The 26,585-nt window shown below is 40.1% G+C and overlaps 2 protein-coding genes across 5 annotated transcripts; both read right to left on the minus strand.

Annotated features, from left to right (window-relative positions):
- Nucleotides 1–385: 385 nt before the first annotated feature.
- On the minus strand, nt 386–11,847 carry ptpn12 (protein tyrosine phosphatase non-receptor type 12). Of its 2 annotated transcripts, XM_056748559.1 has the most exons (18): nt 11,491–11,847; nt 8,828–8,936; nt 7,596–7,672; nt 7,318–7,413; nt 6,954–6,992; nt 6,805–6,876; nt 6,647–6,706; nt 6,426–6,568; nt 6,274–6,340; nt 6,102–6,179; nt 5,918–6,016; nt 5,658–5,743; nt 4,178–4,944; nt 3,518–3,589; nt 2,805–2,848; nt 2,677–2,725; nt 1,562–1,657; nt 386–1,477 (listed from the first exon to the last, which is right to left on the minus strand). In XM_056748559.1, exons 1-18 carry the CDS (start codon nt 11,578–11,580, stop codon nt 1,416–1,418), a joined length of 2,106 nt encoding a protein of 701 aa, XP_056604537.1. In that variant the 5' UTR covers nt 11,581–11,847; the 3' UTR covers nt 386–1,415. The 2 variants fall into 2 exon arrangements, with proteins under 2 accessions (XP_056604537.1, XP_056604538.1); XM_056748560.1 differs by lacking the exon at nt 3,518–3,589.
- A 2,177-nt stretch (nt 11,848–14,024) lies between these two features.
- On the minus strand, nt 14,025–23,871 carry prr5b (proline rich 5b (renal)). 3 transcript variants are annotated; one of them, XM_056748961.1, is made up of 9 exons: nt 23,635–23,871; nt 21,502–21,621; nt 20,924–21,004; nt 20,779–20,827; nt 16,704–16,761; nt 16,394–16,485; nt 16,171–16,311; nt 15,907–16,045; nt 14,025–15,831 (listed from the first exon to the last, which is right to left on the minus strand). In XM_056748961.1, the coding sequence occupies exons 1-9, from the start codon at nt 23,682–23,684 to the stop codon at nt 15,338–15,340; spliced, it is 1,224 nt and encodes a 407-aa protein (XP_056604939.1). In that variant the 5' UTR covers nt 23,685–23,871; the 3' UTR covers nt 14,025–15,337. The 3 variants fall into 3 exon arrangements, with proteins under 3 accessions (XP_056604939.1, XP_056604940.1, XP_056604938.1); XM_056748962.1 differs by having other exon boundaries at nt 21,502–21,609; nt 23,635–23,868; XM_056748960.1 differs by lacking the exon at nt 23,635–23,871 and adding an exon at nt 22,085–23,620 and having other exon boundaries at nt 21,502–21,609.
- Nucleotides 23,872–26,585: the final 2,714 nt, after the last annotated feature.

Consider the following 26,585-nt stretch of genomic DNA (forward strand, 5'->3'; position numbering starts at 1 on the left):
CCAAAAACTCTTCTGAATAAAGTCATGTGAAATTCGTGTAAACTGATTTTTTCGTGTACATGTGAACCTTTAACGGATTTTGCAGTACTGATGAAACTTCTACTTTGTCATCCTAATTCCGTTGTTTGTGTCGTCTTTTTGTACGGTGATTTTTGGGAATTCATGTTTTGTTCAGCCAGCAGTGAAACTACAGCATTCGGTGTCATGTTTATCATAAAAAAACGCATTTCGAAACTTTTCTAAAAGTCACAGTATAATATGCTTATTTGTCATTCATAAATAAAACATTCGCTTTTGCAGTGAAAACATCCAAACACTGTGATGTCTCTGAGCTCAAAATGACAGACATCACATTTAAGTACACTTGTTTCTTTTGAAAGAAGAGTGAAACAAATGTATTGCTTTATTGTAGAATGGGGAGTTACAGGCTGCAGATTATTGAACATATCAGTAAAATGGGCATTTGAGACAAATGACAAACTGCAGCAGTAGTTTAACACTAAACACCATCAGTGTCAATTCACTGAACACTTTCAGCCTACATACAAACACTGTTTTCACACATTATCAGACATTAACACACTGTGTGTGCGCGCAGATTGTCGTTGCGACTGCAGAGGGCGACATTGAGCACAATCTGTGTGAGGCCAATAAATACTACTGATGTGAACAAAGTCTCACAATCACACACATTATTAACAGAAAAAATAATATTTTGTGACCCACGCACACAGACAGTACAAAGGCGTAGTGTGCGAGTTCTGTAATGGTTTTTGTAACGTGAGAAAATGGCATATACAAAAATAACCTCTAGAATACAATATACAAAAGCATTATTACAATCTCGAGTCTGCTGCATTTTGTCAAGCGGCCGATAACATACCAGCCATTGAAAAAAAAACACACCTGAATATTAGAGACGCAAGAAAAAAAACAAATACAACCCTGAAACATTTGTTCTAAGAGCAGGGCAAATAATTTACAGTTTGAGGTACAGGTTTCATGCACGGACATTTCTTACATGGCATTAATATATTCAGTGATAGTACATTATTATAATGATTTACTGCACCACCCTGTACACATATAAAACAATGCAGATATTGTGGTGAGGACAGCGTGCTCTGACTGTCTTGTCAAACTCGAGGTGTAAAGTTCTGGAAAAGATGCAGAATGCTTCCACCTGCTTTGATGTGTTTATTCTAAGGCAGATTTCTGCTCCCAGCAGATGGTTTAGCACCAGCACATTGACTTCACGGCAGCCAGCAGCAGCACAACAGAGAGCGCACAAGTGCATCATGGGAGATTGAATCTTTACTGATTGTGTTAGTCAGTGACGATGAGGTCACACAGTCTTTACAGTGGACACCTGAAAAAGAAAGATGAACGGATCCAACGGGAGCAGGTAATGACGGTCATGTCCACTCTGACGGAGGCTCTCGGGGACCTTTGGGCTGCGGGCAACGGCTGCCAAATCCTGTCGTTTACAAACGTGGTTGAAAAAAACTCACAGATCATTTTGTGTCTGTGGTCATCTTTCTGCCCAAGCCCTGTCACTCACCCATTTGGGAGGCGGCTTCAATCTCTATTCTCTTGTCTGTCGGGACATCAGGGGGCGTGACTACAGCCAGCAGATCTGGAGCCTTTTGCACCACATCTGGAAAAAAACATAACAGAGATCACACATGCAACAGACACAACTTTATATTCACATTGTGATCGACACATTTAAACGAACATATTCATCATATCATAACTTGTTTGAACAAAAAGTCATGGTAATAAATGACACAAGTTCAATGCAACAGACCCTTTGTTGATATCAAGTTAGGGGTTTGCAGCACTAATGTGAATTATTCAAGAAAATGTGGCAAATGTAAATGTTTAGCTTTCAAACCACACCTGATTTTAATGACTGAAACCAATCAACAATGAACACTACTGAACGGACAATAAACAGGATTAATGGCATTTCAACGCTTGATTAGTCTTTCTTTCTTTCAGATGGAAGGCAGTGAATGCCCATCTTAGGCCATGTTCACATTCTACTTTTTTTTTGACCATAGCACTTTTTTAGAAAGAAAAAAAGCTTGCAGCGTTGTGTTTACGAATACCAGCTGACACTTAGGAGCGTTTGTGTATGAAGTCATGTGTCAGACAGGCTTCACAGGCGGATTAACAGAATTCTACTTGAAATATAAACAGAGGTCTTCACCATAACCAAAACTACCATACTTATTTCTCACTAGAAACACATTCAAAAGTGAAAATTACATTTTTATTTATACAAAACTATGCTCCAGTGGGCGTTTCGCTCTCCATTTTAATTTCTCAACTTTGACCCTGCTCAACCAATCACCTTCCTCGCATGTTGTTATGGAAACGACAGATTTCACTGCTGGCTTGTCATTGGTCAGTTGTGAATAAGGCTCTAGACGTGGCGTTCTTTAAGAAATTTAAAAAATACACTCTTAACTGCAGAAAAAGTTTCTAAAGTTTGCTTGTGCTTGTGAGTCCTTTGTGTAATGAGACAAAACTAAAGGAACGTTGAGATGTGCAACACTCAAAGCACAGGAAAACACGACCATTGTCTGCCATTCAAGATGAGAAGAGATTTTTCTGCTGCCAGATCTCATCACACTGACCCTGAAGGTGAATTTCTGCTATGAGACGTACCGTTCTTTGGAGGACCAGCAGGGCTTTGTATCTGTGTGCTTTCTGACACCTGAAAGAAAAAGAAGGAAGATATTTCATGATCTGATCTCATTATGATAAAATGTTATATATGAAGGCAGCTCTCTCACCTGTGCAGACGCTTCTGAGACACACAGCTTCACATCTGTGGGGTCTGGAGCAAACACAAGAGAGACTGTTTAGATGTGTAGAATGACACACACAAGCACATGTGTCTAATCATCATCATCCACCTGTGAGAATTCAACCAGACATCATCCACAGCTGTGTGTACAAATAAACGTCATTTCTCTTCACCGCAGAATTGAAGCAGCTTATTTTATGCAGTGATAATGTAACCTAGACGTCATTAGCACAACCTTTGCTCAACAATTTTAGAGGCATTTTTGCTCAAAGCCTGTCCCTTTCTTTGACCCTTGACCCACAAAACCAGAAAGAAACGAAAAGAAAAAAGAAATGCACTTTTGTTATTTTGTATGATTAAATCTAGAAAAACAGTAAGTTGAAATCACATGAAGTATTTACACGATTTAAATATGACATGAATCAAGATTCGAAATGAAACAAAACGCCAAATTGGATAAAGTAATGAAGCTTTGCTCCATATTCTGTAATAAAAGATATTCACTTATTTATGATTATGTGCATGAGTGTGTCTCATCATTACACTGTTAACCAAGAATGACCAGGCAAAATAAACAGATGACCCACACTGATAGAACCTTAATATCACCGGCTGAAATACATGAAGTAAAGTTAATGTCACAATGTTGGGTTCAGAGCGAGATGAGGGCTCGTGTGCCTGGAGGTGGTACAGACGCACCTGTGACCATTTGGAAGGACTCAGGGGTTCTCTCTGGAAGAGGGGGGGGTGAATCTTCACTGTCGTCACAGTCTGAGGCAGATAAGAGCGCTATTACCAACCAGAGCTCAGCCTCAGACACCCACGCACACATACACTCACACTTGCACATACACATACACACACGCGCACATACACACGCGGCCCTTCACCTGCAGCAACAACAAACTAAGAAGTCCCCATCAACATGAACCAAGCCCTACTGAGGGCCGTACACAACTGAAGCTGGATTTGATGGGGTGGGTTACAGCTCCCGCACATGTACTGATCAAAGAGTCGTGGAGAAAGAACAGAGGAAAAGATGAAGAAGGAAAGACAGATGTCAGTCGGTCAGAACATGCAGATGTGAGGTGTTGTTAATATCTCACTCACTCACTCACTCACCGTATTAAACATCATTACACAAGGCCGATCGATCTCACATATCAAACTGGGTCTTATTTAAAGAAGGCACACAAAAAAACAAAATTGTTTGGTGATAAAACAGAAATCAATGTGTTGTCATCTTCCTACCCACAATCCATCATTGTGACACTGAAACTCTGTTTGTAACCTGGGCAAATGAGGCTGAATGTTATGAAGAACTGATGAAATGTGACTGTAGTGGAAACTTAGACGTACTCGTGTGGGTCTTTGTCAGCAGGCTGTGGCCAGCGATGGACATCGTAGTGACCCTGTGGGCAGCGTGATCGCCCTGCTGTTGCAAGGAAGCAGTATTGGTTGCCATGGAAATACTGGAGCAGCCGCTGGTGCCACACCCCCCTCCGGTCTCCGCATCAGTGAAGTCAGAATGCAGCGGGTTAGTGAAGCTGAGAGCGCTTCTCATGGGTGTGCCGGACGCCGCAGATGAAAGGGTGGGGCTGGGAGTCCGCTCGGACGCTCTGTCTGCACTGGGCAAAGACCAGGCGGCCTGACTCTTCTCAGCTCTCAGTGGCAGGTGATTGGGACGAGGAGCGTCATCAGAATCCTCAGACATGGAGCTGCTGCTGGTGTTGGAGCGTTTGAAGGCGTGCGAGCGCTGCAGGGCGCCGTTACCCTCGAAGCTGCGTGGACCCTCCTGCAGGGGAACCTTCTTGATCTCGATGCTCAGCTTTGGATCCAGACGGGTGTCGAGTCCCTCGCCGGGGGACGGGGTGGGCGGTTGTGTCGTCAGGGCGGGCAGTGCCGGCGGACCTTCTCTGGGTTTGGTGTAGTTCTCATTGAGATCGGGGTTTTGGTCCGACGCCAGCACATGCAGAATGGGTTTGGGGTGGTATCGGTCATTGTCCTGACGCACGTTTGTGACCGTAGGGAACGCCGAGGGCGGGGACGGTGTGAGGATTGGAGGGACAGGGTGCGGCTCTGGGGGCTGTAAAATCTCCTCCTTCACATCCCCCTCAACCTGATTACTGAGATGAGAGAAAATACAGATGTTATAAAACCAGCTGTCATTTCAAATAAGACCTTATCATTGAATCATTAAATAGAGTGAAATAACCAGAGATGTTTACGTGACATTCTCCTGATGATGACTTTCTAAAAGTTTCCAGATTAACTACAGCCATCAAGATGACCATTTTAAGCGACTGTTGTAAGAATAAACAACTCTCCATCAATCAAAACAACCACACACATTCCTCTGCTTTCTGTTTACAGACTTGACCTCATGACACAAAGAGAAATTCCCGGTGAACACCCCCCCCATTCACACAAATCAGAAATCATTTGTATAAGCGTACAGGGTTAGGATAAGGCTACACATTGTTTGTCATATACTTGACAGTGACAGATTTTTCTTTATTTTTGAGTAGACAGCAGTTTTAAAGCTTATGAGTAACTCAATTCAACTTTAGTAACATAGTGTTTTTCAAAATGTGCATTGTTCCAAAGCAGCTTTACAGGAGAAAATATTTATTAAATCTAATAAATGTTTGAAAAAACACAAAAACCCAGAAAGGGTAAAGCACAGCACAGTGCATGGGGTTTATAAAACATGCAAAAGATCATTCTAGTCAGTCATATGTCATAAATACAGTCTCACGCTGTGGGGAAGTAGCCAAACTCCAATGATAAAATACATGTAGATTCAGTTGATGTGTGTAGAAGAGTGGGCGGGGTTTACCTGCGGATACGGGGTGGTTTGGGAGGGGGCGTATCCCATGGTTCCTCGTCTGAGTTCTGGTTGGGTTTTTCTGGGCTGCCCTCTTCCTGTAGTGGGTGAGAGTGTGTGAGTCTCTGACAGCAAGTTTAATGTAAAAAAAGCTCAAGTTCTGATCGCTATAAATTCTCTGAAGCTTCATATAAATTAGGTCAAATAAAGAAGACTTGACTTGAATCATCCGCCGCTCTTGTGCGCTTGTGTGTTATGCTGTGTTGTCTTACCATCCCGTCTGTGAACTCAGAGTTTGTTGAACTCTCTAACAGCATCAGTTGTTTCTCAAAGAGCTGAAGGATCGCTCGATGAACCAGCTCATATTGCTCCTAACAGACAAAGCAAACATTACAGCAGTCATTTGGGAGTTTGCAATACGTGTCTTGTTCTTCAAAGTGTGACTGTGTCGTTTACTTTGGTCTGTACTGCAGAATGCCGCTGCGTCCTCATCTCCTGAATCAGTTGAAAAACATTAAAATCTTCTGGAATTCTCTACAAAATAAAGACAACACGCCATGTCACTCTTAAGCAGACAGATGTTGTGTGTGTGTGTGTGTGTGTGTGTGTGTATGTATGTGTGTTTTACCCCAGCTTTCAGTAAATTCCACGTGTAGTCAATCGCACAGATGGCTCCCGTCCGGCCACATCCAGCACTGTCGACACATTACAGAGCCAATATGATTGCGTGTACTCACCTAAATCAGTCCCAACACACACACACACACACACGTCAGATACCTGCAGTGGATACAGATGGGAACATCATCACGCTCCTGATGTCCTCTCATCATAGAGATCATATCCAATATGGAATCAAAGGAAGACGGGACGTCGTGGTCGGGCCAATTCACGTAATGGAATTGCGTCACTTGTCGGCTTTCCTGATGAACGCAGACATACAAACAGTCAAACACCAGTCCTCAGACAGACAGACAGACAGAGGAGAGAGAGACACTCACGTCATTAAAGTCCACTGTGAGCGTGCGGATGAAATAATCTGTCCGTGCCTGTTCTGAGTCCTGAAAAACAAATGGTGTATATTCCTCTGAATGTGAGCTTCACAGCAAAACCTCATGTGACAGAGAGATGCATGCTGGGAGATGTAGTGCACACTCACACAGGATATCCTGAAGGGGCCAAACAGAACAGGCTCGTCTCCAAACAGAGGAAAATAACGTTCACACTTTTTCTGCAAAAAACAAACAGCTTTGGGATACTTTGTCTACAAAAGTCAAGTTTGTTTTTGTAAAAGAATCTCATTCTTACCCTTCCCATTTCAAACTCTCGACACGCCATCACTATGACCTGTGGAACGGCGAGACAAACACATAATGAGAAAATATGTGCACAAAACAGAACACCAAACCACATTTGTGCACATTCTCTACCCAAGATCAGTTTTAAACCTTTTCTTTTCATTTGATGTGGATCAATAAATAAGCTGTTAATATCATGTTATGGTTTTCTTCTATCTGTGAGTTAAAACTGCTGTTGACTGGACATAGAAATAATAAACCACAACAAAACTACACACATAAACAGTAAGGATATATGACTGCGATTAAAAGGTTTATAAATTTGTCAAAGTGATGAATAATCATCGATTGAACTGCTTCTGATGAAAACTCACCGCAACTTTATATTCCCAGATCATCCTCCAGAAGTCCAGCACGGTGTTAGGCAGCGGACCCTGAGTGGTGATGTAAGTCTCCGGCCCGTCCACTCCCTGCACATAACACACATGAATTAAACACCACAGCAGAAACATCTCGCCTCATCTGACAGGAAGTCATTTCTATTGACAGGATCTGATTCGCTTGATCTCGCTCTCTGTTCAAAACACATTTTACTGGTGTGAATGACACGCGCGTGCACACAAACACAGAAGGTGCAGGAAGGGTTTAGTACCTTGATGAAGTTAGCATTGATGTAGTCTGTATCTTGATTGGATGTTTTTATAGTCACCTTCACACGACTGTGGTCGACTGACATACAAAAGAAACACAACACGCATGTGACATGAGAAATGCACACCTCATGATAAAACATCAACACTGACTTCAACATACTTGTCTCGAAAAATGATATAAGGCAGTTGAAGAGCAGGTGCAGTGTGGGGTGATGGCATGTAGAAGTTAGAGTGATTAAGAACAGTAAGGCCTGCTTCACATGTAGCATCTTTTCCACGCACATTCGTCATTTTAAATGAAGACGCACAGCAGGACCGCGCAAATAGTGGGAGACGCACATCGAGTTCTAACTTTTTATAGTGCCACACAAGTCATTTGAAGAGAAAGAGGTGCGGCTCGCGGTTTTAGACACGTTATGTGAATCGGGCCTTATGTGGTCAGCAGATCTGACTGAAAGTTAATGCATACCCATAGTACGTTTGTGAACCAATCAGATTGAAGCATTCAACAGTCCTGTTGTATTGATAAATAAATAAAGCAGAATGTTCCATTTAAAGTGATATTAATAAAAACTTTCAATTGTAAAGCTGATGTCAGCAGCCCCCCCAATCAGAACCCAGAACAACCAGAGGAACCAGTTCTCCTCGGACACGACACGACTGCAGCATCTCTACAAGCTCCACTGTGCTTACACAACTAGGCTAAAGAAACATAGTAAAAAGGTAGATATCAGGTTTAATATTATCATTAATATTCTGATAACAGTTCTCAAGTTGCCTCTTCTCTCTCTTTAATGGCTTTTGTGATTCAATGCAGCAAGAAAATAAAATAAATATCGCCATCAGTTACCAACATGCACAATGACAAACACACTTCACACAACAAGCTGTTGTGTCTGATGCCGTGCTAACTGTAGCACACGGGCTACACTAGAACTTGTTCATCACACATTAGGAATAACCCACAGGTGATTTCAGGGCAGAGAGAAAGAATGTGTATAGACTCACACTTGTGATCATTCAATGCTGTTCTCTCACAACACAGAATGTGTTTCAGATGGTCATACGTGCACACATTCAGCATGACATTCACAATCCTTTGAAAGTGAATAATGACGTTTTTGACACGGGTTAGTGTAAGGGGGATGAAATCACACGCATGATTGACCCGAGACGCTGGAACTGGAATAAATGTCCATTCCTAGTTGTGTTGATACATGACAATACTCACATGGCAGAATGTCCTTATATCTGTTTTTCTTCATGTTTTCCTCCTGCTCTCCAACATACGTGGGGTAGATCTTCTCTGTTCTGTATTTGGTAGATAATCGACGTAGTCGCTGTAAATCAACACACACACAAGAGCAGTGTTCAGGTTTATATCTGCAGTCGCACAACACAGAGTTGCAGGGAACAACACAGGGACAGTATAAGATGAATGATGAGTCAATAACACAACACACGTCTTCATCTCATGTCATTGTACATACTAAAGCGACACTTTAATTCACAGGACAGAACATTTTCACTCGACCCCCAGCCCACCAAATGTTTGTAAATACACAGATATCCTTCATGTACATGTGAGCAACACGCATGTTCAAAAAACACATCTGCATGTTTCCTTTATTTGGCATTTCCAGCACAGGAAGCCCTGTGTGAGTGTGTGTGTGTGTGGTTGGAATAGGGTTTGTATTACTTCCTTTCCTGTAAGTGTTGGGGTGGAACAATGGTTGATGTTCTGCTGTGTTCATTTGCTCAGGTTTAACACCCCCCCATCAGCTGACTGACCACACAAACACAACCAAACACACACACACAGTATTTGATAGATTTCTACAGTACTGATATAATATATAGACCGCAGACTCAAAAACAGTTTTAACACTTTTAATATTTTACAGACACACACACAGCAATTGATGGTCAGCCAAACACACAAACACACACACACACACACATCTAACATACTAAAACCCAACATGTTGTCCTTGTGTTCTGACACATATGTTTGTGTGTGTCCACATTATTTCTCATGTTGCGGATGAGAAGAACATCAGACGTGTTAGTGCTAGTCTATTCACACATCCAGAACATTCCTGAAGTCTCAGTGACACAGAACAACATCCTCAGAATTTACTGTAAACATCTCTCACATCTTATCCTGCTGTCTGATTGGCTAAACACTGGACTGTCACATGCGTGTCGTCTCTGAAAACATATGAGGAGAATAGCAACACACGTTGATGTTGGTGAAGAACCCCACAGAAACACACTAAATGAAATATGGGTCAGTGTGTACACCTTCAGACAGTGAGTGTGCCACGTTACACAGGAAGAAGTGTGATTCAACATCACGGCACACACACAGGAAGTGTGTTCACACACACACACAAAGAAAAAGATGGCATGTAGAAGATCTAAACAATGATGGCCGCGTGATGAGAATCACTATTAAAGATCTGAGATCGACAAGTTATCTTGCTCTTCACTCGCACACATCTTTCAGCTGTCAAGAGGAAGTAACAAAAACACACACACACGTGTTTCAGCTGAGTCATGAAAAACATCTAACTCGCTCTTATCCTCCTGACCAACTGGAACAGAATGTCACGTATGTCCCTCTCTTTCATGACAGAAACATTTGAATGTGTTCAGTGTTTTTCTGCTGTGAGATGTGTGAGGAATTCATGCAATTGAGTCACACAGGAAATACAGTGAGTGACCTCTGACCTCTTAAACACACACACACAACAGAGCAAAATAACATGTGTGTAAAGTCTGAATAAATGAGCACATGATGACATTCTTCTGAAACACACACTGTAGGAACTCACAAGTTTAATCATTATTCAAGCGACACCCCGTCACTGCCCTTCAGCGCAATGAATGTGTAGAGATGACTTTCATTTACCCATAATCCTCTGCTTCACAACACTACCAATCTTCTGAAAGCTTTACAAACAAATAAAATTGATTATAAAGAGTAGCAGAGGAAAAATAAATGTATCCAAACCACAGGTCGAGATGACACACACACACAGCTGTGTGTATGTCTGTCTGTCTGTCCTCCCATAATCCCCTGCATCTGTCCTATAAACCTAACATACACATGACTTGAAATAATCATCACAACAGTAAAAAATACAAATCCAAACACCCAGTCAGAACATGGGGGGGAAAAAACGCACAATAATGCCTTTACATGTCTTCACAACACACACACATTACATCACTTCCTGTAAAAGCTTCTTGGAATTTCTGAGCTTTACTACCACTTATGAACTTCAAGTGTTTAGATGATTTTCATCTAATCATAATAACCTTCATCGGACACCTCACTTTGTGTTGAGCATGTTCTGTGATACACACACTGATCTGCACACACAGAATACAAACAAACAAAATTTCAGAAGTGACCCATCCCAGATCTACATGTGCTCATTTGTGCAGAAGAGGATTCTGAGGATGAGTTTAACAACACAAGTGAGATGAGATCTGAGATGACTGTCACACACACTTCTGCCTCTCATAATCACAATCACAATGACAAAACTAACACCACAATTGGTTTGCAGCATTGCAGTAATAAAAATAAACAAGTCAAATAAAAATCAAGTAACCTCTAACCTCTCTGTGACCTCTGACACCATCACATTACCTATAATATACAAATGATGATCAGAGACACAACATCAAGACAACTGTGTGTGTGTGTGTGTGTGTGTGTGTGTGTGTGTGTGTGTGTGTGAGAAGGCCGCAGTGGTGATGATGATCAGATGTGAGTAACACTGCCCGTGTGTCGTGTTGTGTTGTGTTGTGTTGTGTCTTACGTGCGTGTGTGTGTGTGTGTGTGTGTGTTTCATTCATCAATATAATCATGTGTTAAATTACCATGAAGTCCGAGCTGAAGTTATCTTCTGCTTTCTGCTCGTCTCTCCTCATGCTCTCGATAAATCTCTTCAGAATATTCACCTGCTCCATCCTCACGAGACAAAACAAAAGAATAAATACATAGAACTATCTTTCATGGAAAAGAGTCTCTCGTGCGATTAGTCCAACATTTTTATGGACCCATAATTCCTCCGTCACAGCGGTGAAACACAATGAGAAACAGACGGCAGCGATCCGGGCGTCGTGCTGAAGATCTACACTCAAAAATCACTTTTATTTCACTCTGAAATCAATTTTAATAATGAAATAAACAGCGCGCGCGCGCCCCTCCCTGCGGCTGCCACATTCACAACGACCACACGACCGGACCGCCCAAACGCCGCACGCGCCGCCCCGCCCACGGCAGCCTCTCTCACTGTGAGTGGACGAGAGCCGAACTACCTAAATTGTGGTTGGACAAAACTGAGCTTCAATCAAATACGTACTTCAAGTCCTTCATGACGAGTGCATGGTCTGATTGTCAATCACTGCGTCATAAAAAGCCAATCTCTGATTGGTTGAAATCTCGCACCCTGCCACTTCCCTAAACCAGGTTAGCCCGCCTCTTCCTTGCTGACATCCGGGTATTTATGAACGTCACCATCAACACAACTGATTGCCCATTGTTTTAAAATAACTAAAAAACAAACGCACAACATATAATAACTGCAAATTATAGTGTGTGCTTTTCAAACTGGGAGCTAATATAGGACTTTAACGCGTATTACTGTAGTATGGGAATATAAATATTTATTGTATATTATACATCATTATACATATTCCTGAACCCTAATTCTGACTTGGTATCCCATGAAAAACAAAAAAATGTATTCGAACGTGTGTTTATCGCCAGACTACAATCAAAAAGAAGGAATATTCTGTATAACGTAAACTGTATGTATAGCATCTATGATCTGACACTTAGCACAAACATGTCAACTCATAAAAAATAATAAATTCATGTACACTAATGTAACTAAAACACAAGTCTATGGCACAAGATGTTGCACAAGTGACTCAATATCAGTACAGCTGCAATGAAAGTTGTTGTTCTTGAAAATACGTCAGTTTATATTGCTAAAATATGTCAATTTCTTTAACATCCATCATTCTCATGTGTGTGTGTGTGTGTGTGTGTCAGCAGGTGTGCAGGTCAGAACTGGGAAGAGAAAACTGTGCTAAGCAGAGTTTAGGAATGTTGTACTCCAACAAGCCCTAACATGGCCTGTGACACAGATTCTCTCTTCTATCACACACACAAACACACACACATACACACACAGTTATATTATGTAACACAACTTCAAGATACATGGATACATCGTATCGTCCCCATTTTACCCTAACTTGCAGACACGTACGTTCGTGTGTGTGATTACTTTAAATTTGATATATTATATTTATATAATAAAGCTCTAGTTGAAATGTATGTGTGAGTTTCTATTCAGAGGAGGAGACACTAATAGGTATAAACGGGCGCTCTAAACACCTTCAACAACAACACAGTATAGAAGCTCTTTTCATTTGTGTAATGGTGCCCACTAGTGATCAAACGAATTCAATCGTCAATTCATTCCTTTTAAATGTCATAAGAATACATATTGTTGCCGTAGAATACAGAAAGATGTCAATATATTCATGGTCTATCTTCCGGTAAGAAAGCAATTTTAGTTTCATGAAAGATTGATGAAGTATCATTTGAAATACAATATATATCATATAACCAAAGTTAAAATGTATAGGATCGTCCACTTTCTGGGGTAGAAAAAGAATTCGCCTCCATCCTCTGGACCACAAGCTCATGACAAAGATCATTTATTTAATTCAACCATTAGAATATAGTCAAATCAACAAATGAAATGACTGTTAAAGCTATAGTTACCGTAGGCCTACATTAAATCTTGGTCTTATACATATGAGCTTTCCTGGGGCTCAGTGGTTAGGTCATGAGTTCGATGCCAGGGATTGCACATACTTAAAAATAACAAATATATCGTACAATGCAATGTAAGTCGCTTTGGATAAAAGCGTCTGCTGAATGCATAAAAAAGTAAAAAAAAAGGTGTCAAGAACATTCTGTGTAAATAAAATCTTGTTCTTTTCTGAGAAAGATTAAAATCGTAGTGAAATTATTGATTGAAATCAAACTTTGATGGTCATTATATCTCAAAGATCTTTTGTTATGAGACGTTAGCCTGGTTTTCACAGACAGGGTCACATGCACAAAAGTTTACTTAATATATACACAATCTGGTTAGGCAAGTAAACATGATTATTATTTAAAAGTTACTTACAGTTAGCTGTGACATTTGTATCACAATCTGCATCTGAAGGTTACATATGTAGCCTGCAATTACAATTGCAAATTAATATAAACGATGACTTTAAATAAAACACCAGGTGGCGACAAGATTTTATCAGTCATTCAACCTACACACATTTATACATTTATACCACACATTTTAAACAATAATGAGGCTTGTTTTTCTCAAATGTGTAGATACAATACATTTATTAAAATAGAAAATCATTATTATTATTTCATCATATGAATGCTTTTTTGTTCTCGTATTTTTAAACAAATAATTGCATACTTGTTGAGCATTAGAAAGTTCGGTACGCTTTAAATTTAAATGAAATTTACGCTTTAACTTAAGGTTGTATCTGTAAATTCATTAGCTAACATTAGCTTTAGGAACCATTTAGTTTTTCAGCATTTATTTATATTAGTTCATGTCAATTACAGTTATATATGTTCGTTCATGATGTATTTATTTAAAAATGTATTTGTAAATGCTGAAATTATCATGAACTATTAAATGCTGTAAAATAATTGTTCATTGGTAATTTAAGTTATCTTATGCATTAACTAATTGTTAACAAATAGAATCTTAAGTGTTTCTACAATTTTGTCCATAAAGAAAACGGAAGTGGGCATCTACAGAGAATTGAGTATTGAAGATGAGGATGTGCCTTCTAAGGCAGTGCTTCTCAATGAAAGCCACCCCCCCCCCAAAAGACATAATCTTAAATAGAATTTTAGTTCAACCAAAAACATGTTCAATAATCCAATGCTCAAACATCAATTATTTGGGTTTGTGATCTTATTTATCAGATGTATAACTGCACTAAATGTATGATATATTTCACAAAAGTTTTGTACTGAGCCAGTAAGAGAAGCTCACATCATCAGCATTGATTCTCTCACAGCCGATGCTGAACTCAAAAGCTTTTAGATAAAGACATCAGAATCTGTTGATTCGCTATGATCTGAGATCAGCTCCTCTATGTAATGACACTCAAGGTGGCGAATGAAGGTGTATTTGCATATTTTAGCAAAACAATCAACAACAAGTAAGCAGATTTTCCCACCTGGATGTTAAATTAAGTTAAAACAAAAAAAGGAGCAGAAAATGAACAAGATTTTTTTTAACCCCTCTAAATTTTGAAATGTTTTACATTACTGTTGGACAAACTTATTTAATGATCAACCTCTTTGTAATAACATTTATAATAATTCAAAATCAGTGAAGGGTTAATTTATTCAAAAATTACATTATTGATTATGTTTTAAAAAACTGCTCAACTTAAAAAATGCATAAAGACAATCTGTCAGAGTCGCATCTCTATTTGTACTTTGATGGTCATTTGGATTGTATCACATTTTATGAAAAGCCTTTCTAAAGAAAATATGCATTATTGATCATTTATTATTGCGGTGTTCTGAATGAAGCACTATACTGGACAGTTAAAACATCTGCGCCGTCACAGAAAAAAACAGCAGCGTGTAAAAAAGTGTTGTCAACAGTTAATCCACACTCTCACTTCTGCGGCTGTCATCAGACAAACTGGAGCATTGCCGCTGGAAATCAATAAAGATTCCCTCAGTGTCCGAGTCCAAAGACTCCAGAATCTGATCCACAACCGTCTCTGGACTGGACGGAAGACTGGGCAGTAAGGAGGTGTCACGGGCTTCTTGGAGCTCAGAGAGTATGGGTGGTGAAGAGGAGAGAGAACCACGTGCCGCACATCCATCACGAGCCGGGTCTTCACAATCTTCAGCCTGAGAGGTGAAGGACGTCAGCGGGCTGGGAGGAATCTCAGAGAAGGCAGTCTCTTCCACACATGAAGTCATTTGACACACAGAATGACGGCGGATGCTCACGTTGCCCCCCGCGCTGCTCTCAGACACATACTCAGCCACCGGCATCAGAATCGGCATGTTGTAGCTTTTTGAGCGAACCACTGGGTTTTTTACAGGCGAGTCAATGGATCGCAGACTGTGGCGGTGCAGTCGCTTCTCTGAAAGAAAAATAATCCAAACCTTTAAATCAGCAAACTGTTTAATTACAGGAATCATGACCATGCTGAACTAACCTAACAAACATGAGCACTGAGTGACAGAGCCGTCGCTGGAGAAAAGACCGTGTGTACCCAGATAGGGTGACACAACCTTCTGTACCAGAGACTCCAACTTCAGATAATCACTGCTCGCACCTTTACACTCGTGAACCCCCTGAAACACACAACACAAACATCAACCTCTCAAGAGTCACGAACACCAAAACTGAAGTTTAATTACACACAAACACAGACAGACGCACAACACAGACACACACAGAGGTTATGTTGTGTTATCACCTGTAGGACGAGCAGCATCTGAATGATTGACGGAGGGATTCGGGCTCGTGGACGCATCAGCGCATCTTCCAGTTTGATGTTAAGAGTAATGATATTCCTGAAATGTAAAAGGGCGAGCTGGCGCACTGACGGATCTTTGCCCTGACAACACAACACAATGCTTGAGTAAATCAAATCAAATGTGTTCAGGTGTGCATTTCTGTATGAGCCGTGTTAGACACACCTGGACGGGATAGAAAACGGCCTGCAGTGTGGACAACACATCACAGAAGAAGAAATCCCACGTCTCTGCCAGACAATCCAAAAGCTTCTGACCTGCAGACAGAATCCAGATTAAACCTGTGGGAGTTAGACACTCGTTCTGTGATGAACTACAGGTGTGAACCTGAGCGGAAGCGATGTCATCATACAACCACAAACACAACAGCAACAACAACACCAGCACCGCCTCGATCTGATAGCGCTCAGAGAACACACACATCATATTGTCATTAGCAAACCTTTCACTCAAAAACAGAAACATGAAATCTTACCTTCATAAAAGCGAATTTTATCTCGCAGGATCACCATTCCTTTTGTTAAGAGCTGATTCTGTACAAACACAACACAACAGAACTCATTCAGTGGTTGACAATTCCATGTCATTTTGGTGTCATGGTGCTTTTTACAATGTGGATTGAATCAAGGGAGCAGAAAAACAACAGAAGGTGAACACACACCAAAACACAAGATACACCTCAATATCTGTTATATGAAATAGAAAAGTGAATCAAATGCACGTACATGTGTCGTACAGCTTTCTTCCATCTCACAAACATCTCTAAAGTGTTGCTTTCTGCTTAAGATGAGGTGAAATATATTGATGCATTTATGAGGTGATGAACAGATGACTGTCGTTAATCTCCTGCAGTGCCACTGAATAAACTTCAACTATAAGTGTTCACTAGATCAAAGACATCCCACAGTATAAACCCATCGATCATCACTCCACTGACTGCCTGTTAAGGCTCAAATAGACTTCAAAATACCTTACAAAACAGTAAATGGTCCATCGCCACAGAATCTTAGTGAACTATTTCACTTTACAACCCACCCTGCACACTCTGGTCACTAAACTCTAGCCTGTTAATAGTTTCCAGAATACCAAAATCTTCCAAAGGTGTGTGATCCTTTACATGTCTGGCTCTTAAACTCTGGAATGGATGTTGAGGATTCACACACACTTTGTGGTTTGTGTCCTTGGCGTTGTGTTTGGGATCATTGTCTTGCTGAAATGTCCACCCTCTTTTCATTTTCAGCTTTCTGGTAGATGGCAGCAGATTTTTATCCAGAATGTCCCGGTACATTTCTCCATTCATCCTGCCTTCAATAATATGAAGTCTGCCAGTACCTCTTGCTGAAAAGCACCCCCAAACCATGATGCTTCCACCCCCAAACTTAACTGTTGGTATGGTGTTCTTGGGGTGGTGGGCAGTGCCATTTCTTCTCCAAACATGGTGTGTAGAATGACTGCCAAAAAGTTCAATTTTGCTTTCATCTGACCATACCATAGTCTCCCAATAATCCACAGGCTTCTCCAAATGCTCTTTCGCAAACTTTAACAGAGCCTCAACATGCTTTTTGTTCAGCAATGGAGTCTTTCGTGGTGAGCGTGCATGGATGCCATGGCGGTTCAGTGCATTGCTTATAGTTTTCTTTGAAACAACAGTACCTGCTGATGAAAGGTCTTCCTGAAGTTCTGCCCGAGTGGCTCTTGGCTCTCGGCTCTTGGAGAACTCTCCTGATTACTCTTTGGACTCCTCGGACAGGGATCTTACGTGGATCATTCATTGCTTTTACCCATCATGAAGTATTTCCTGTGTGCCTCCTAGGTAATGAGAAGCCTTTATGGCCCATCAATTAGGACTAAAGCAGCTGACATCAATTAGTACTGATAGGGGGCAGGGGTTCTCTCTCAATACTGACAGATTTCAGGTGATCTCCTGGCTTTCTAAGCCATTTTGCACCTTGTTACCTTCATGTGTTCAATACTTATTCCCTGTGTCATTTCACTATATTTATTATGACTGAACTTGTATACTTAAATGTTCTGATTTCTTTGTATGAATTCAATATTTGGCTTGATGGCTACATCTGGTGGAAATTTTGTGTCAATAGCCCACTTAGAAATCCCTTTACTGATTAAAATGCTGATGTGTCAATTACTTATTTTCCCCGCTGTATACTACAACTGTTCTCATATATCTACACTCTGTACCTCATAAGTGAAAACCGATTTTTAGAAATGTCTGTAAATGTTTTAAAAAGAAACATCTGAAATATCACATTTAAAGCGGCAGTCCGCAAAATGAGCTAAAACCAATTATTGAGCAAGAACATGAAAGAACGGTGTTTACAACTGTGTCATTACCCTTGATGGACTCGACACGGAAAGCTTGTAATAATAATTTGTAATTTGCCCTGTCGGGTCGACTATCCCGGAGATCCTTATATGGTGTCGTTCGTCTATACATCATTTCGTCACATTCGTACACAGAACGAAAAGGATCCGGCTGCTAGCCCGCACGTGGATGCGAGTGACATGCGGTTTATAACGTGAACTCACAACTGCTGGGTAGGATTTCATACAACCTTTAGTATTATATATGGCGGTGTTTAGTACTTTTACTTATTAACGCCAAGCAGTGTTGACATCTGGGGATTCATCATTTGTGAAAAACAAGAAAGACCAAACTGATGACAGTTATGACACAGGGAATGTGATCAGACTCGTGCCAAAACAAGAATTAATATTAGCAAGGCATTTCAAAGGTGTAAGATTGTAAACAGATGCAGACATTGCTTTATTTCTTCTGTACAGGTAACGTTAACGTTAAGACATTTCAATAGATAACAGAAGCCTTTATGCACTTGTTGTGTTAATACAGACGGGTAGTGTTTCAGCGGTTCTTCTTTCTCTCTTTGTTATGTTCATTATGACAAATGTTATTTAAGACCTAACGTTATTCACACGGGATTTGTATTATCTGGGGATCTTGTGTGATATAGAAATTACACACATTAAACAGTATCAATTACAAACTGAGAAGGCGACAAAGAGGCCAATCCTACGGACTGCGGGTTTAAAGGACTCATCAGATGAGCACTTTCAACAACTTTTGACTTATTAGTGTCTTCATTGAATGTCTGGAACATATTTTGATTAAAACACTCAATAGCTGTGCGAACAAACCCCTTTTTGCCTCGTCAAACACAGCTCTACTAGCCCAACCCGTTTTAGTGCATGTCTCTTTAAATGATAATGAGTTCCAGCATACCCCACCCCCTTCTGTCGCAGGACAGGTGACAGGTGTAGTACTGCCATGGCAATGGTTTAGCTAAACTGTGTTTCCTGAACTCCTCTGTTGTCAGTTTCATTTGAAACATCTCAAATCATTTATCCGGAGACTAAAAATCTGTCACAACACACAGCCCTCATATTGTGCGTATATGTTTGTCTAAAATCAACAGAATGTGCACCTGCAGATCTCAGCGGAATTACGTGGATTTAAGTGCTTGTCGTTGGGAAGTTGTAACGTTACACACACACAATATGAGAGCACAACTAGTGTACTGGGACAGATTTTTCAGTTCTCTCAAGCTCAGTCAGGCTGGATGAGGACTGTCGGTGGACAGACAAACTCAGGTCTCTAGAGATGTTTACAATTGGGTTCAAGCCCAAGCACTGGTCGGACCACTCAAGCACGAAACAGGATGAAAACAGGAGCAAAACTTAAGCACAGATTAGAACCTTTCTAAATGAAGTATCGATCCGACAACAATACCAACGCTGTAGTATCAGGATGCAACACTAACAAAAGTGAAAAAGCACTAAACACATTTAGGGGAGTTCTGGTTCCACTGGCTTACTTAACTCAACAATTTCCATTGTTAAAAAGCAGCTGAACACGCAATTATCTTACTCACTGGGAGGCTGATGATTTTACATCGGGTTTAAACTCGATAAACTGACGGCTTGTCCACACCATTTACATTACATTTACATTTAGACATTTAGCAGACGCTTTTATCCAAAGCGACTTACAAAGAGTTTAGGAGCAATAAGCGAAAGTTCATACAGGAGCCATAATACATCAGGTGCCAATACAAAGTTACTGGTTTCAACAAAAGCTAGACCACTACCTGTTGAGAGAAAGGGTTAGTTTTTTTTGAAAGACACAAAGACACGTGCGATTATTGTGCCGGTGTGTACAAATCTTAATGCTATTATTGCAAATTGTTCTGGTATATTGTCATTTTTAGTTTCCAGAAGTAATCATTTTCAAAAAAATATACTTCAATTAAATTATACAATTCTATTGAATAGTTTCTGACAATCTGGTAAATCAGTCGGACTCATGCATTGAGAGCTAAATTAGGCTATAAAGCCCAGAGTCTGATGTCAGCAGCGCTCTCACCTAAACTCTTATGATGTTTATAAATTAATGTCAATGAAATGAATTCTTGGGAGAAACCAGATTCAAGCAGGAGAGTTAGTTCTTCACACTGTTGCATCTTCATGTGTATGCTATAGATACAACAATGATAATGTGTGTGTGTGCGCTTTACCTGAAGATACTCTGTGAAGAAAGAGCCCAGTTCTGTCTTCAGCAGCTGTCTACACACACACACATACATTCAGTCAATCTTGTATGCGTGTCTGTTGGGTTTGTTTTATATTTTGTAATTTGTTTTTAGGTGAAAGTTCACTCACCTAACCCCTTCATTCAGTGTGTAGAGTTCATTTTCTGCCAAATTTCTACGCTGAAACACAGCGATCACGGCATTATGGATCCTGCCAAACACAAACAAACACACACACACGTCATTAAACATTGTCACTTTAAATATGTCTTCAACAGCATCACTGACAGATGAAATGAAGTCAAAGACTTTCCGTTCACTGTCAGGAAATGTTCCATCAGCAGAATGTGAATAACAATCACATGTCTTCTGTTCCTACACACACACACACTAACCTAAGAGCATCAGTGATATCAAACATGCATTGTTCTCCAGCCTCTCTCTGTGTGTGTAGGAACCGAAACAAAGTTCTCATGACACACACACATAAGCGGCAGTGTGTGTTTGTGTATTGTTGACACACAACTCATGTGGGCAGCCAACACATACACAAATATTTCACACAACAAACAAACGTGATTCTGCTTCTACAAGACCTCAAATAAAGTTGAAATACTGAAATAACACAATCAAGAGTTTATTTGCCTGTGTATTCAAATGAAACGTCACTCACGTCTGTGTGTGTGTGTGTGTGTGTGTGTTGTATACCTGTTCCAGGTAGCGTTGGTTCCTGCTCTTTGCTGCTGGTTGTTTTGATCATCCAGTGCTACAGATCGGCTCAAATCACTCACACTGACAGAACTCATCAACTTCAACCTGTGAAGAGTCCTCATCACCACACAAAAAGAGAGAGAGAGGAGGAAAAGAGAGATTAGTCACTTCCATCACACCATGTAGTAAAACTCATCTCCTTCCTCACTTCTATTGTCTCTCTCTCTCTCTCTCTCTCTCTCTCTCTCTATATGTGTGTGTGGTTTGAGGGAGGGACTTTACTACTCAATGTTCACAAATCAACCACTTCCTTTTACAAAGGCCACCTCACACACAAACGAACACACAAACCGGGTAAATACAGGTGGTGATTTATTTCTTTTTACTATTGAAACTTCCTAAATGTATGTAAAGCTGTTTCCTAACTATTTATTTTTATGTTAATGGTGTAATATGGCAGTTTTCACAGTTTTGCAGAGTAAACCCAGACTTGAGAAAATGAACCTCAAACAACAAGAAACAACACAAACATTCATCAATCACAAGAAAAAAAACACACACACACAGAGTCTGTACTCACACAGATACATAACAATCCCACTCCATCACTGCTGGACCTCTCAACTGATGTCTGAACTTCTCTGAGGATCTACAGCTCTTCATCATTATATGGAAGTGAAACACACACACACTTCTCTCTATGTCAGACACACACACACACACACACACACACTTCTCTCTATGTCAGACACACACACACACACTTCTCTGTGTCTTTCAGACACAAACACACACACACACTTCTCTGTCAGACACAAACACACACACGCTTCTCTGTCAGACACAAACACACACACGCTTCTCTGTGTCTTTCAGACACAAACACACACACACACACTTCTCTGTGTCTTTCAGACACAAACACACACACACACTTCTCTGTCAGACACAAACACACACACGCTTCTCTGTCAGACACACACACACACGCTTCTCTGTCAGACACACACACACACTTCTCTGTCAGACACAAACACACACACGCTTCTCTGTCAGACACACACACACACTTCTCTGTGTCTTTCAGACACAAACACACACACACGCTTCTCTGTCAGACACACACACACACACACACACTTCTCTGTGTCTTTCAGACACATACACACACACGCTTCTCTGTCAGACACACACACACACACTCATATCTCTCTCTGTTACACACACCCACTTCTCAGTATCCCAAACACTTATGTATGAAGTACCACAGATGTGTGTGTTTGTGTGCGAGTGACAGAGAGAGCGAGTGTGTTTATGGTCATAACACAATCACCTCTAAAGGACACTGAATAATTACACAGGCTTCAAACATGTAGAGTCCTGACAACATGACGTGTTGTGAGGTCTGCACTCATTCAGAGTGACACTTTTAAAGAAGCGTGTAAGAGTTTATACAACATTCAGCATAAAGTCTTTGCATTATTTCTGCTTTCTGAGTGATGTTGTGACTAAACTTAACATTGGTTTAATTAAATTAACCCAATGAATGAAGGATCCCACATACTGGATTATGATTATGAAAGTACATGTTCCATGATGTGTGTCTGTGTGTATTTATCTATTGAAGAACATGCAGAGAGTTTTGTATTTTCTCTAGACTAAAAGTTTGCTAAATCTGACATATCTGTCTTTAAAAGTCCTCTATAAAAAACATCCAAGTAGGCAAAGTAGGTAGTGTTCTGTTAGATATGATCATGACTGACTGACTGTCCTGTCATCAATAACACACTAGCAGATTTACATTTAGTCATTTAGCAGATTTAGCAATGAAATGATATGATTCACATCATCTGATTTATTTCAGCAGTGATTTTGTTTTGTTTTTGATTGTCTTATATGGACATAAGCAGTCAATGTTGTTTATGGATATTTTATATGAGTGATTGATTTCTGTCAGTCATTAACTACAGCAACAGGTGTGTCACATTGTCAAGGACAAAACAATCTTATAAAATTCTAATTTCTTATACTTCACATTACACAAAAAAACAGCATCGTGGAAATATAAATAACAGTTGAAGTCCCAAAAGAAAGATTTGTGTAATTGACAGTCAAAGGTGAAAAACTCACCGCGTGTTTCTCTTCTTCTCTCCAACAGCTCGTGTGAGGAATATCTGCATGTGTGTATTCTTCAGACTTGAACTATTTGAAGTTTAACTTTAGTTTATGCTAACGTTAGTTAAGTTTGATCCGAGATTTTCGGTGTTTGATCGCGTCTCCTGCGCGTCCGACTGGCTCGCGACTTCGCTCGTGCACTAGTGATGCGCGCTACCGGCGGATCCTCTAACGCTCGTTCAAGACATTCTTCTTCTCATCCCATAACCGTTTCATTACAATACGATGATTGACGTTTGGTGACGTTTATCAGACACTTTGGATACATGTTTCATAGAGGTTTGAGGACTATATAAGAATATGTTTTTCAATATAACGATTTACATGCTTCAAATAAAAAAAGTATAGGGTAAATGGTGTGAAGGTCATCGGGGTAGGTCAAATACATAACCCTAACCCTTATCCTAGATTTAGGAGACATGTTCATCTAGAAACCTACTTAAACATAAGTCCATGTTATAATTGTACAGTATAGATGCGTCACAGCACACAACATTAGAAACTAACCATAGTTTAAACACCTGTAATATTGAGGTGATACAAATAAGAACTTTAAGCAACAATTTTCACATGTAAATACACAGACATCAATGATGTGATTCTGTCAGACCAGGGGAATTAAAGAAAGAAAATTTACCATCAGCTGAACTCCGGGTTAGTTAACACAAACCTGGCTTACAGGAGGTATGTCTGTTCCTGAACACACTTGAAGGGTAAGTTTAACTAACCTAACGAAAGATAACCCGAGTTAACGTGCGCTCACACGGTTGAGCGAGATCCGACAGGACTCAAGTCACCATGGAAACGGCCGGAGAGCCTCGTGCACCTTCTACAGAGACACCACCGAGAACCTTCTGACTGACAACATCACTGTATGATGTGGCGCCTGAAACATGCAAGACTCTCCGACACATAGTGAAAGCAGCTGAGAAGATCATTGGTGTCTCTCCCCCCTCCAGAACATTTATGGAACCCGTCTCATCCCTAAAGCCCTCTGCATTACAGGTGATCCCACCCGACACACAGCTTCTTCAGTCTGCTGCCATCAGGGAGGAGAGACAGCGGAGTCTTGAGGTCAGGACCAGCAGACTAAAGGAGAGCTTCATCCAGCAGGCAGTCAGGAAGCTAAACTTCTGCCCCCCCTGCCCTCTCTTGCCCCATGCACCACTGAACTCTGACCTCATCCACAAAATGCACTGACCCACACTAGTCACTTTACACAGCCCAGGACTGCTCATGACCTCATTCAGCATCGGTCTAACCCTCTTCGACCACGTCTTCTGACAGGTTAAACAAGTCTGCTCTCTTTTCTTCACTTTAAACACACTAATAACCTCCTTAACTAACCTCTGTGCACTCCCTCACATCTGCACTGTTGTATACTTCATTGGTTTATACTTTATCTGCCATTACCATCTTCTTTTTTTATATCCCTGCTTGTAATAGTTGTATTAGACATAAATTTATAATCTGTGTTAATCTGTAATTTTTTTATTCTGTATAGTGTTATTTGTACGCACCATGTGTCTCAGAGTAACGAAATTTCAATCCTCTATATGTGTTTACTGTACATGTGGCAGAATTGACAATAAAGCAGACTTTGATTTAAAGTTTTTGACCATGATAAACGTTATAAATCAAGAGTTTTTATCACAGAAGACATAAACTGCATTGGTGTTTAAAGTGGTTATAAAACTAGAAACACTATAAATCATTAACTAAATATAAAATCATTTAAATATCTGTACTATTTTTACTGAAAAATTTTAAATATATACTCATTATGGTTCTATAACATATTTTCAAGTGTACATTTGTTTAAATGTTTTTAACTATTATTTTAACGTGTCTACCAGTAAATTTGACCAAAATTGTGTTGTGTACAGTCTATGGGTTTGATTATATTGCTCATTGTGTAGGCTGTATTAAATCCCTTCTCTGTATGTTCCTTCAAAAACATTTATTTGGTGAAAAATGATTTTGTATTTATTTATAAAAATGTTTTCATTAGGTCAACAAATATTGTCCTGAGAACATCAACCACTTTGTAAAATCAGGTGGAGCACAACTGCCCTGAGATACTGAACTACCCAAGTGCTTTAAAAAAATGCCTAAAAAATCTAATGACATTTTTAGATTTAATAATAAAACTAAGTATGAGAGTATTCAATGTGAACACATAAAGCCTTATATTTATAAGGAACTGCTCATATTATTTGATTTAAAGATTGGGCCTATTTCACCTTAAAAGGGTTACAAATCATAAAATTAGCATAAAATCAGTTGTGTCTGCTCAATCGCAGTGGGTGTGACTGAAAATTGAGTCATAGTAATACTTTAAAATAATAATATATCATACGTAACCTGTGCTTCCACATCCACTTGATGTTTCCTAAAGATCAACTAATACTGGGACTCAAAGTGCTCCAGAGCAGGTTATCTTCAGAGAGTGGGTTGCTAGAATGTTACCTCCGTTTTTGTGCAGGTGAAGAGATGAAGAGACAGAGGGATGTTTCTTACATGAGTGTTGTTCACTAGAGATGAGATTACTGCTTCTCCTCTGATGAGAAGCCGATGAACTCAACACACTATCCTTTCCTCGTTTCTGATGAATAAATACATGAAGGTCATTGTGTTCTGCTGTGTGTTATCTGTAAACAGAAGACATGTGGACAAAACAAAAAAACACAAGAGCAAAAGGTAGAAAATTCACCATGATGAAATCTGCATTTGACTCCGACCCTAAAAACCTGAAGCCAGGTTCACCTTTCTATGAATCTGTGACTTATTAAGAGTACAGTAAAAGAGTGAAGTTAAGAGATGTTAAACATTCAAAGAACCTTCAGTGAGTAAAACGGCTCTTCTGCACTGAGAACAAAGACAAAGAGAGGTTCTCATGACAACCC

The sequence above is a fragment of the Triplophysa dalaica genome, chromosome 5, assembly GCF_015846415.1.
Source record: "Triplophysa dalaica isolate WHDGS20190420 chromosome 5, ASM1584641v1, whole genome shotgun sequence".
NCBI classification, from domain to species: domain Eukaryota; kingdom Metazoa; phylum Chordata; class Actinopteri; order Cypriniformes; family Nemacheilidae; genus Triplophysa; species Triplophysa dalaica.

Excerpts from the sequence above, each read along its gene's own strand:
- ptpn12 (XM_056748559.1), bottom strand. The coding sequence starts at position 11,580 with ATGGAGCAGGTGAATATTCTGAAGAGATTTATCGAGAGCATGAGGAGA. Across the intron at positions 7,414-7,595 it reads TCAATGCTAACTTCATCAAG|GGAGTGGACGGGCCGGAGAC; the intron begins GTACTAAACCCT and ends TGTTATGTGCAG. Across the intron at positions 6,341-6,425 it reads CCCATCTGTATCCACTGCAG|TGCTGGATGTGGCCGGACGG; the intron begins GTATCTGACGTG and ends ATGTGTCGACAG.
- prr5b (XM_056748960.1), bottom strand. The coding sequence starts at position 22,170 with ATGATGAAGAGCTGTAGATCCTCAGAGAAGTTCAGACATCAGTTGAGA. Across the intron at positions 16,046-16,170 it reads AGATGCTGCTCGTCCTACAG|GGGGTTCACGAGTGTAAAGG; the intron begins GTGATAACACAA and ends TGTGTGTTTCAG. Across the intron at positions 15,832-15,906 it reads TCAGTGCTCATGTTTGTTAG|AGAAGCGACTGCACCGCCAC; the intron begins GTTAGTTCAGCA and ends TTTTTCTTTCAG.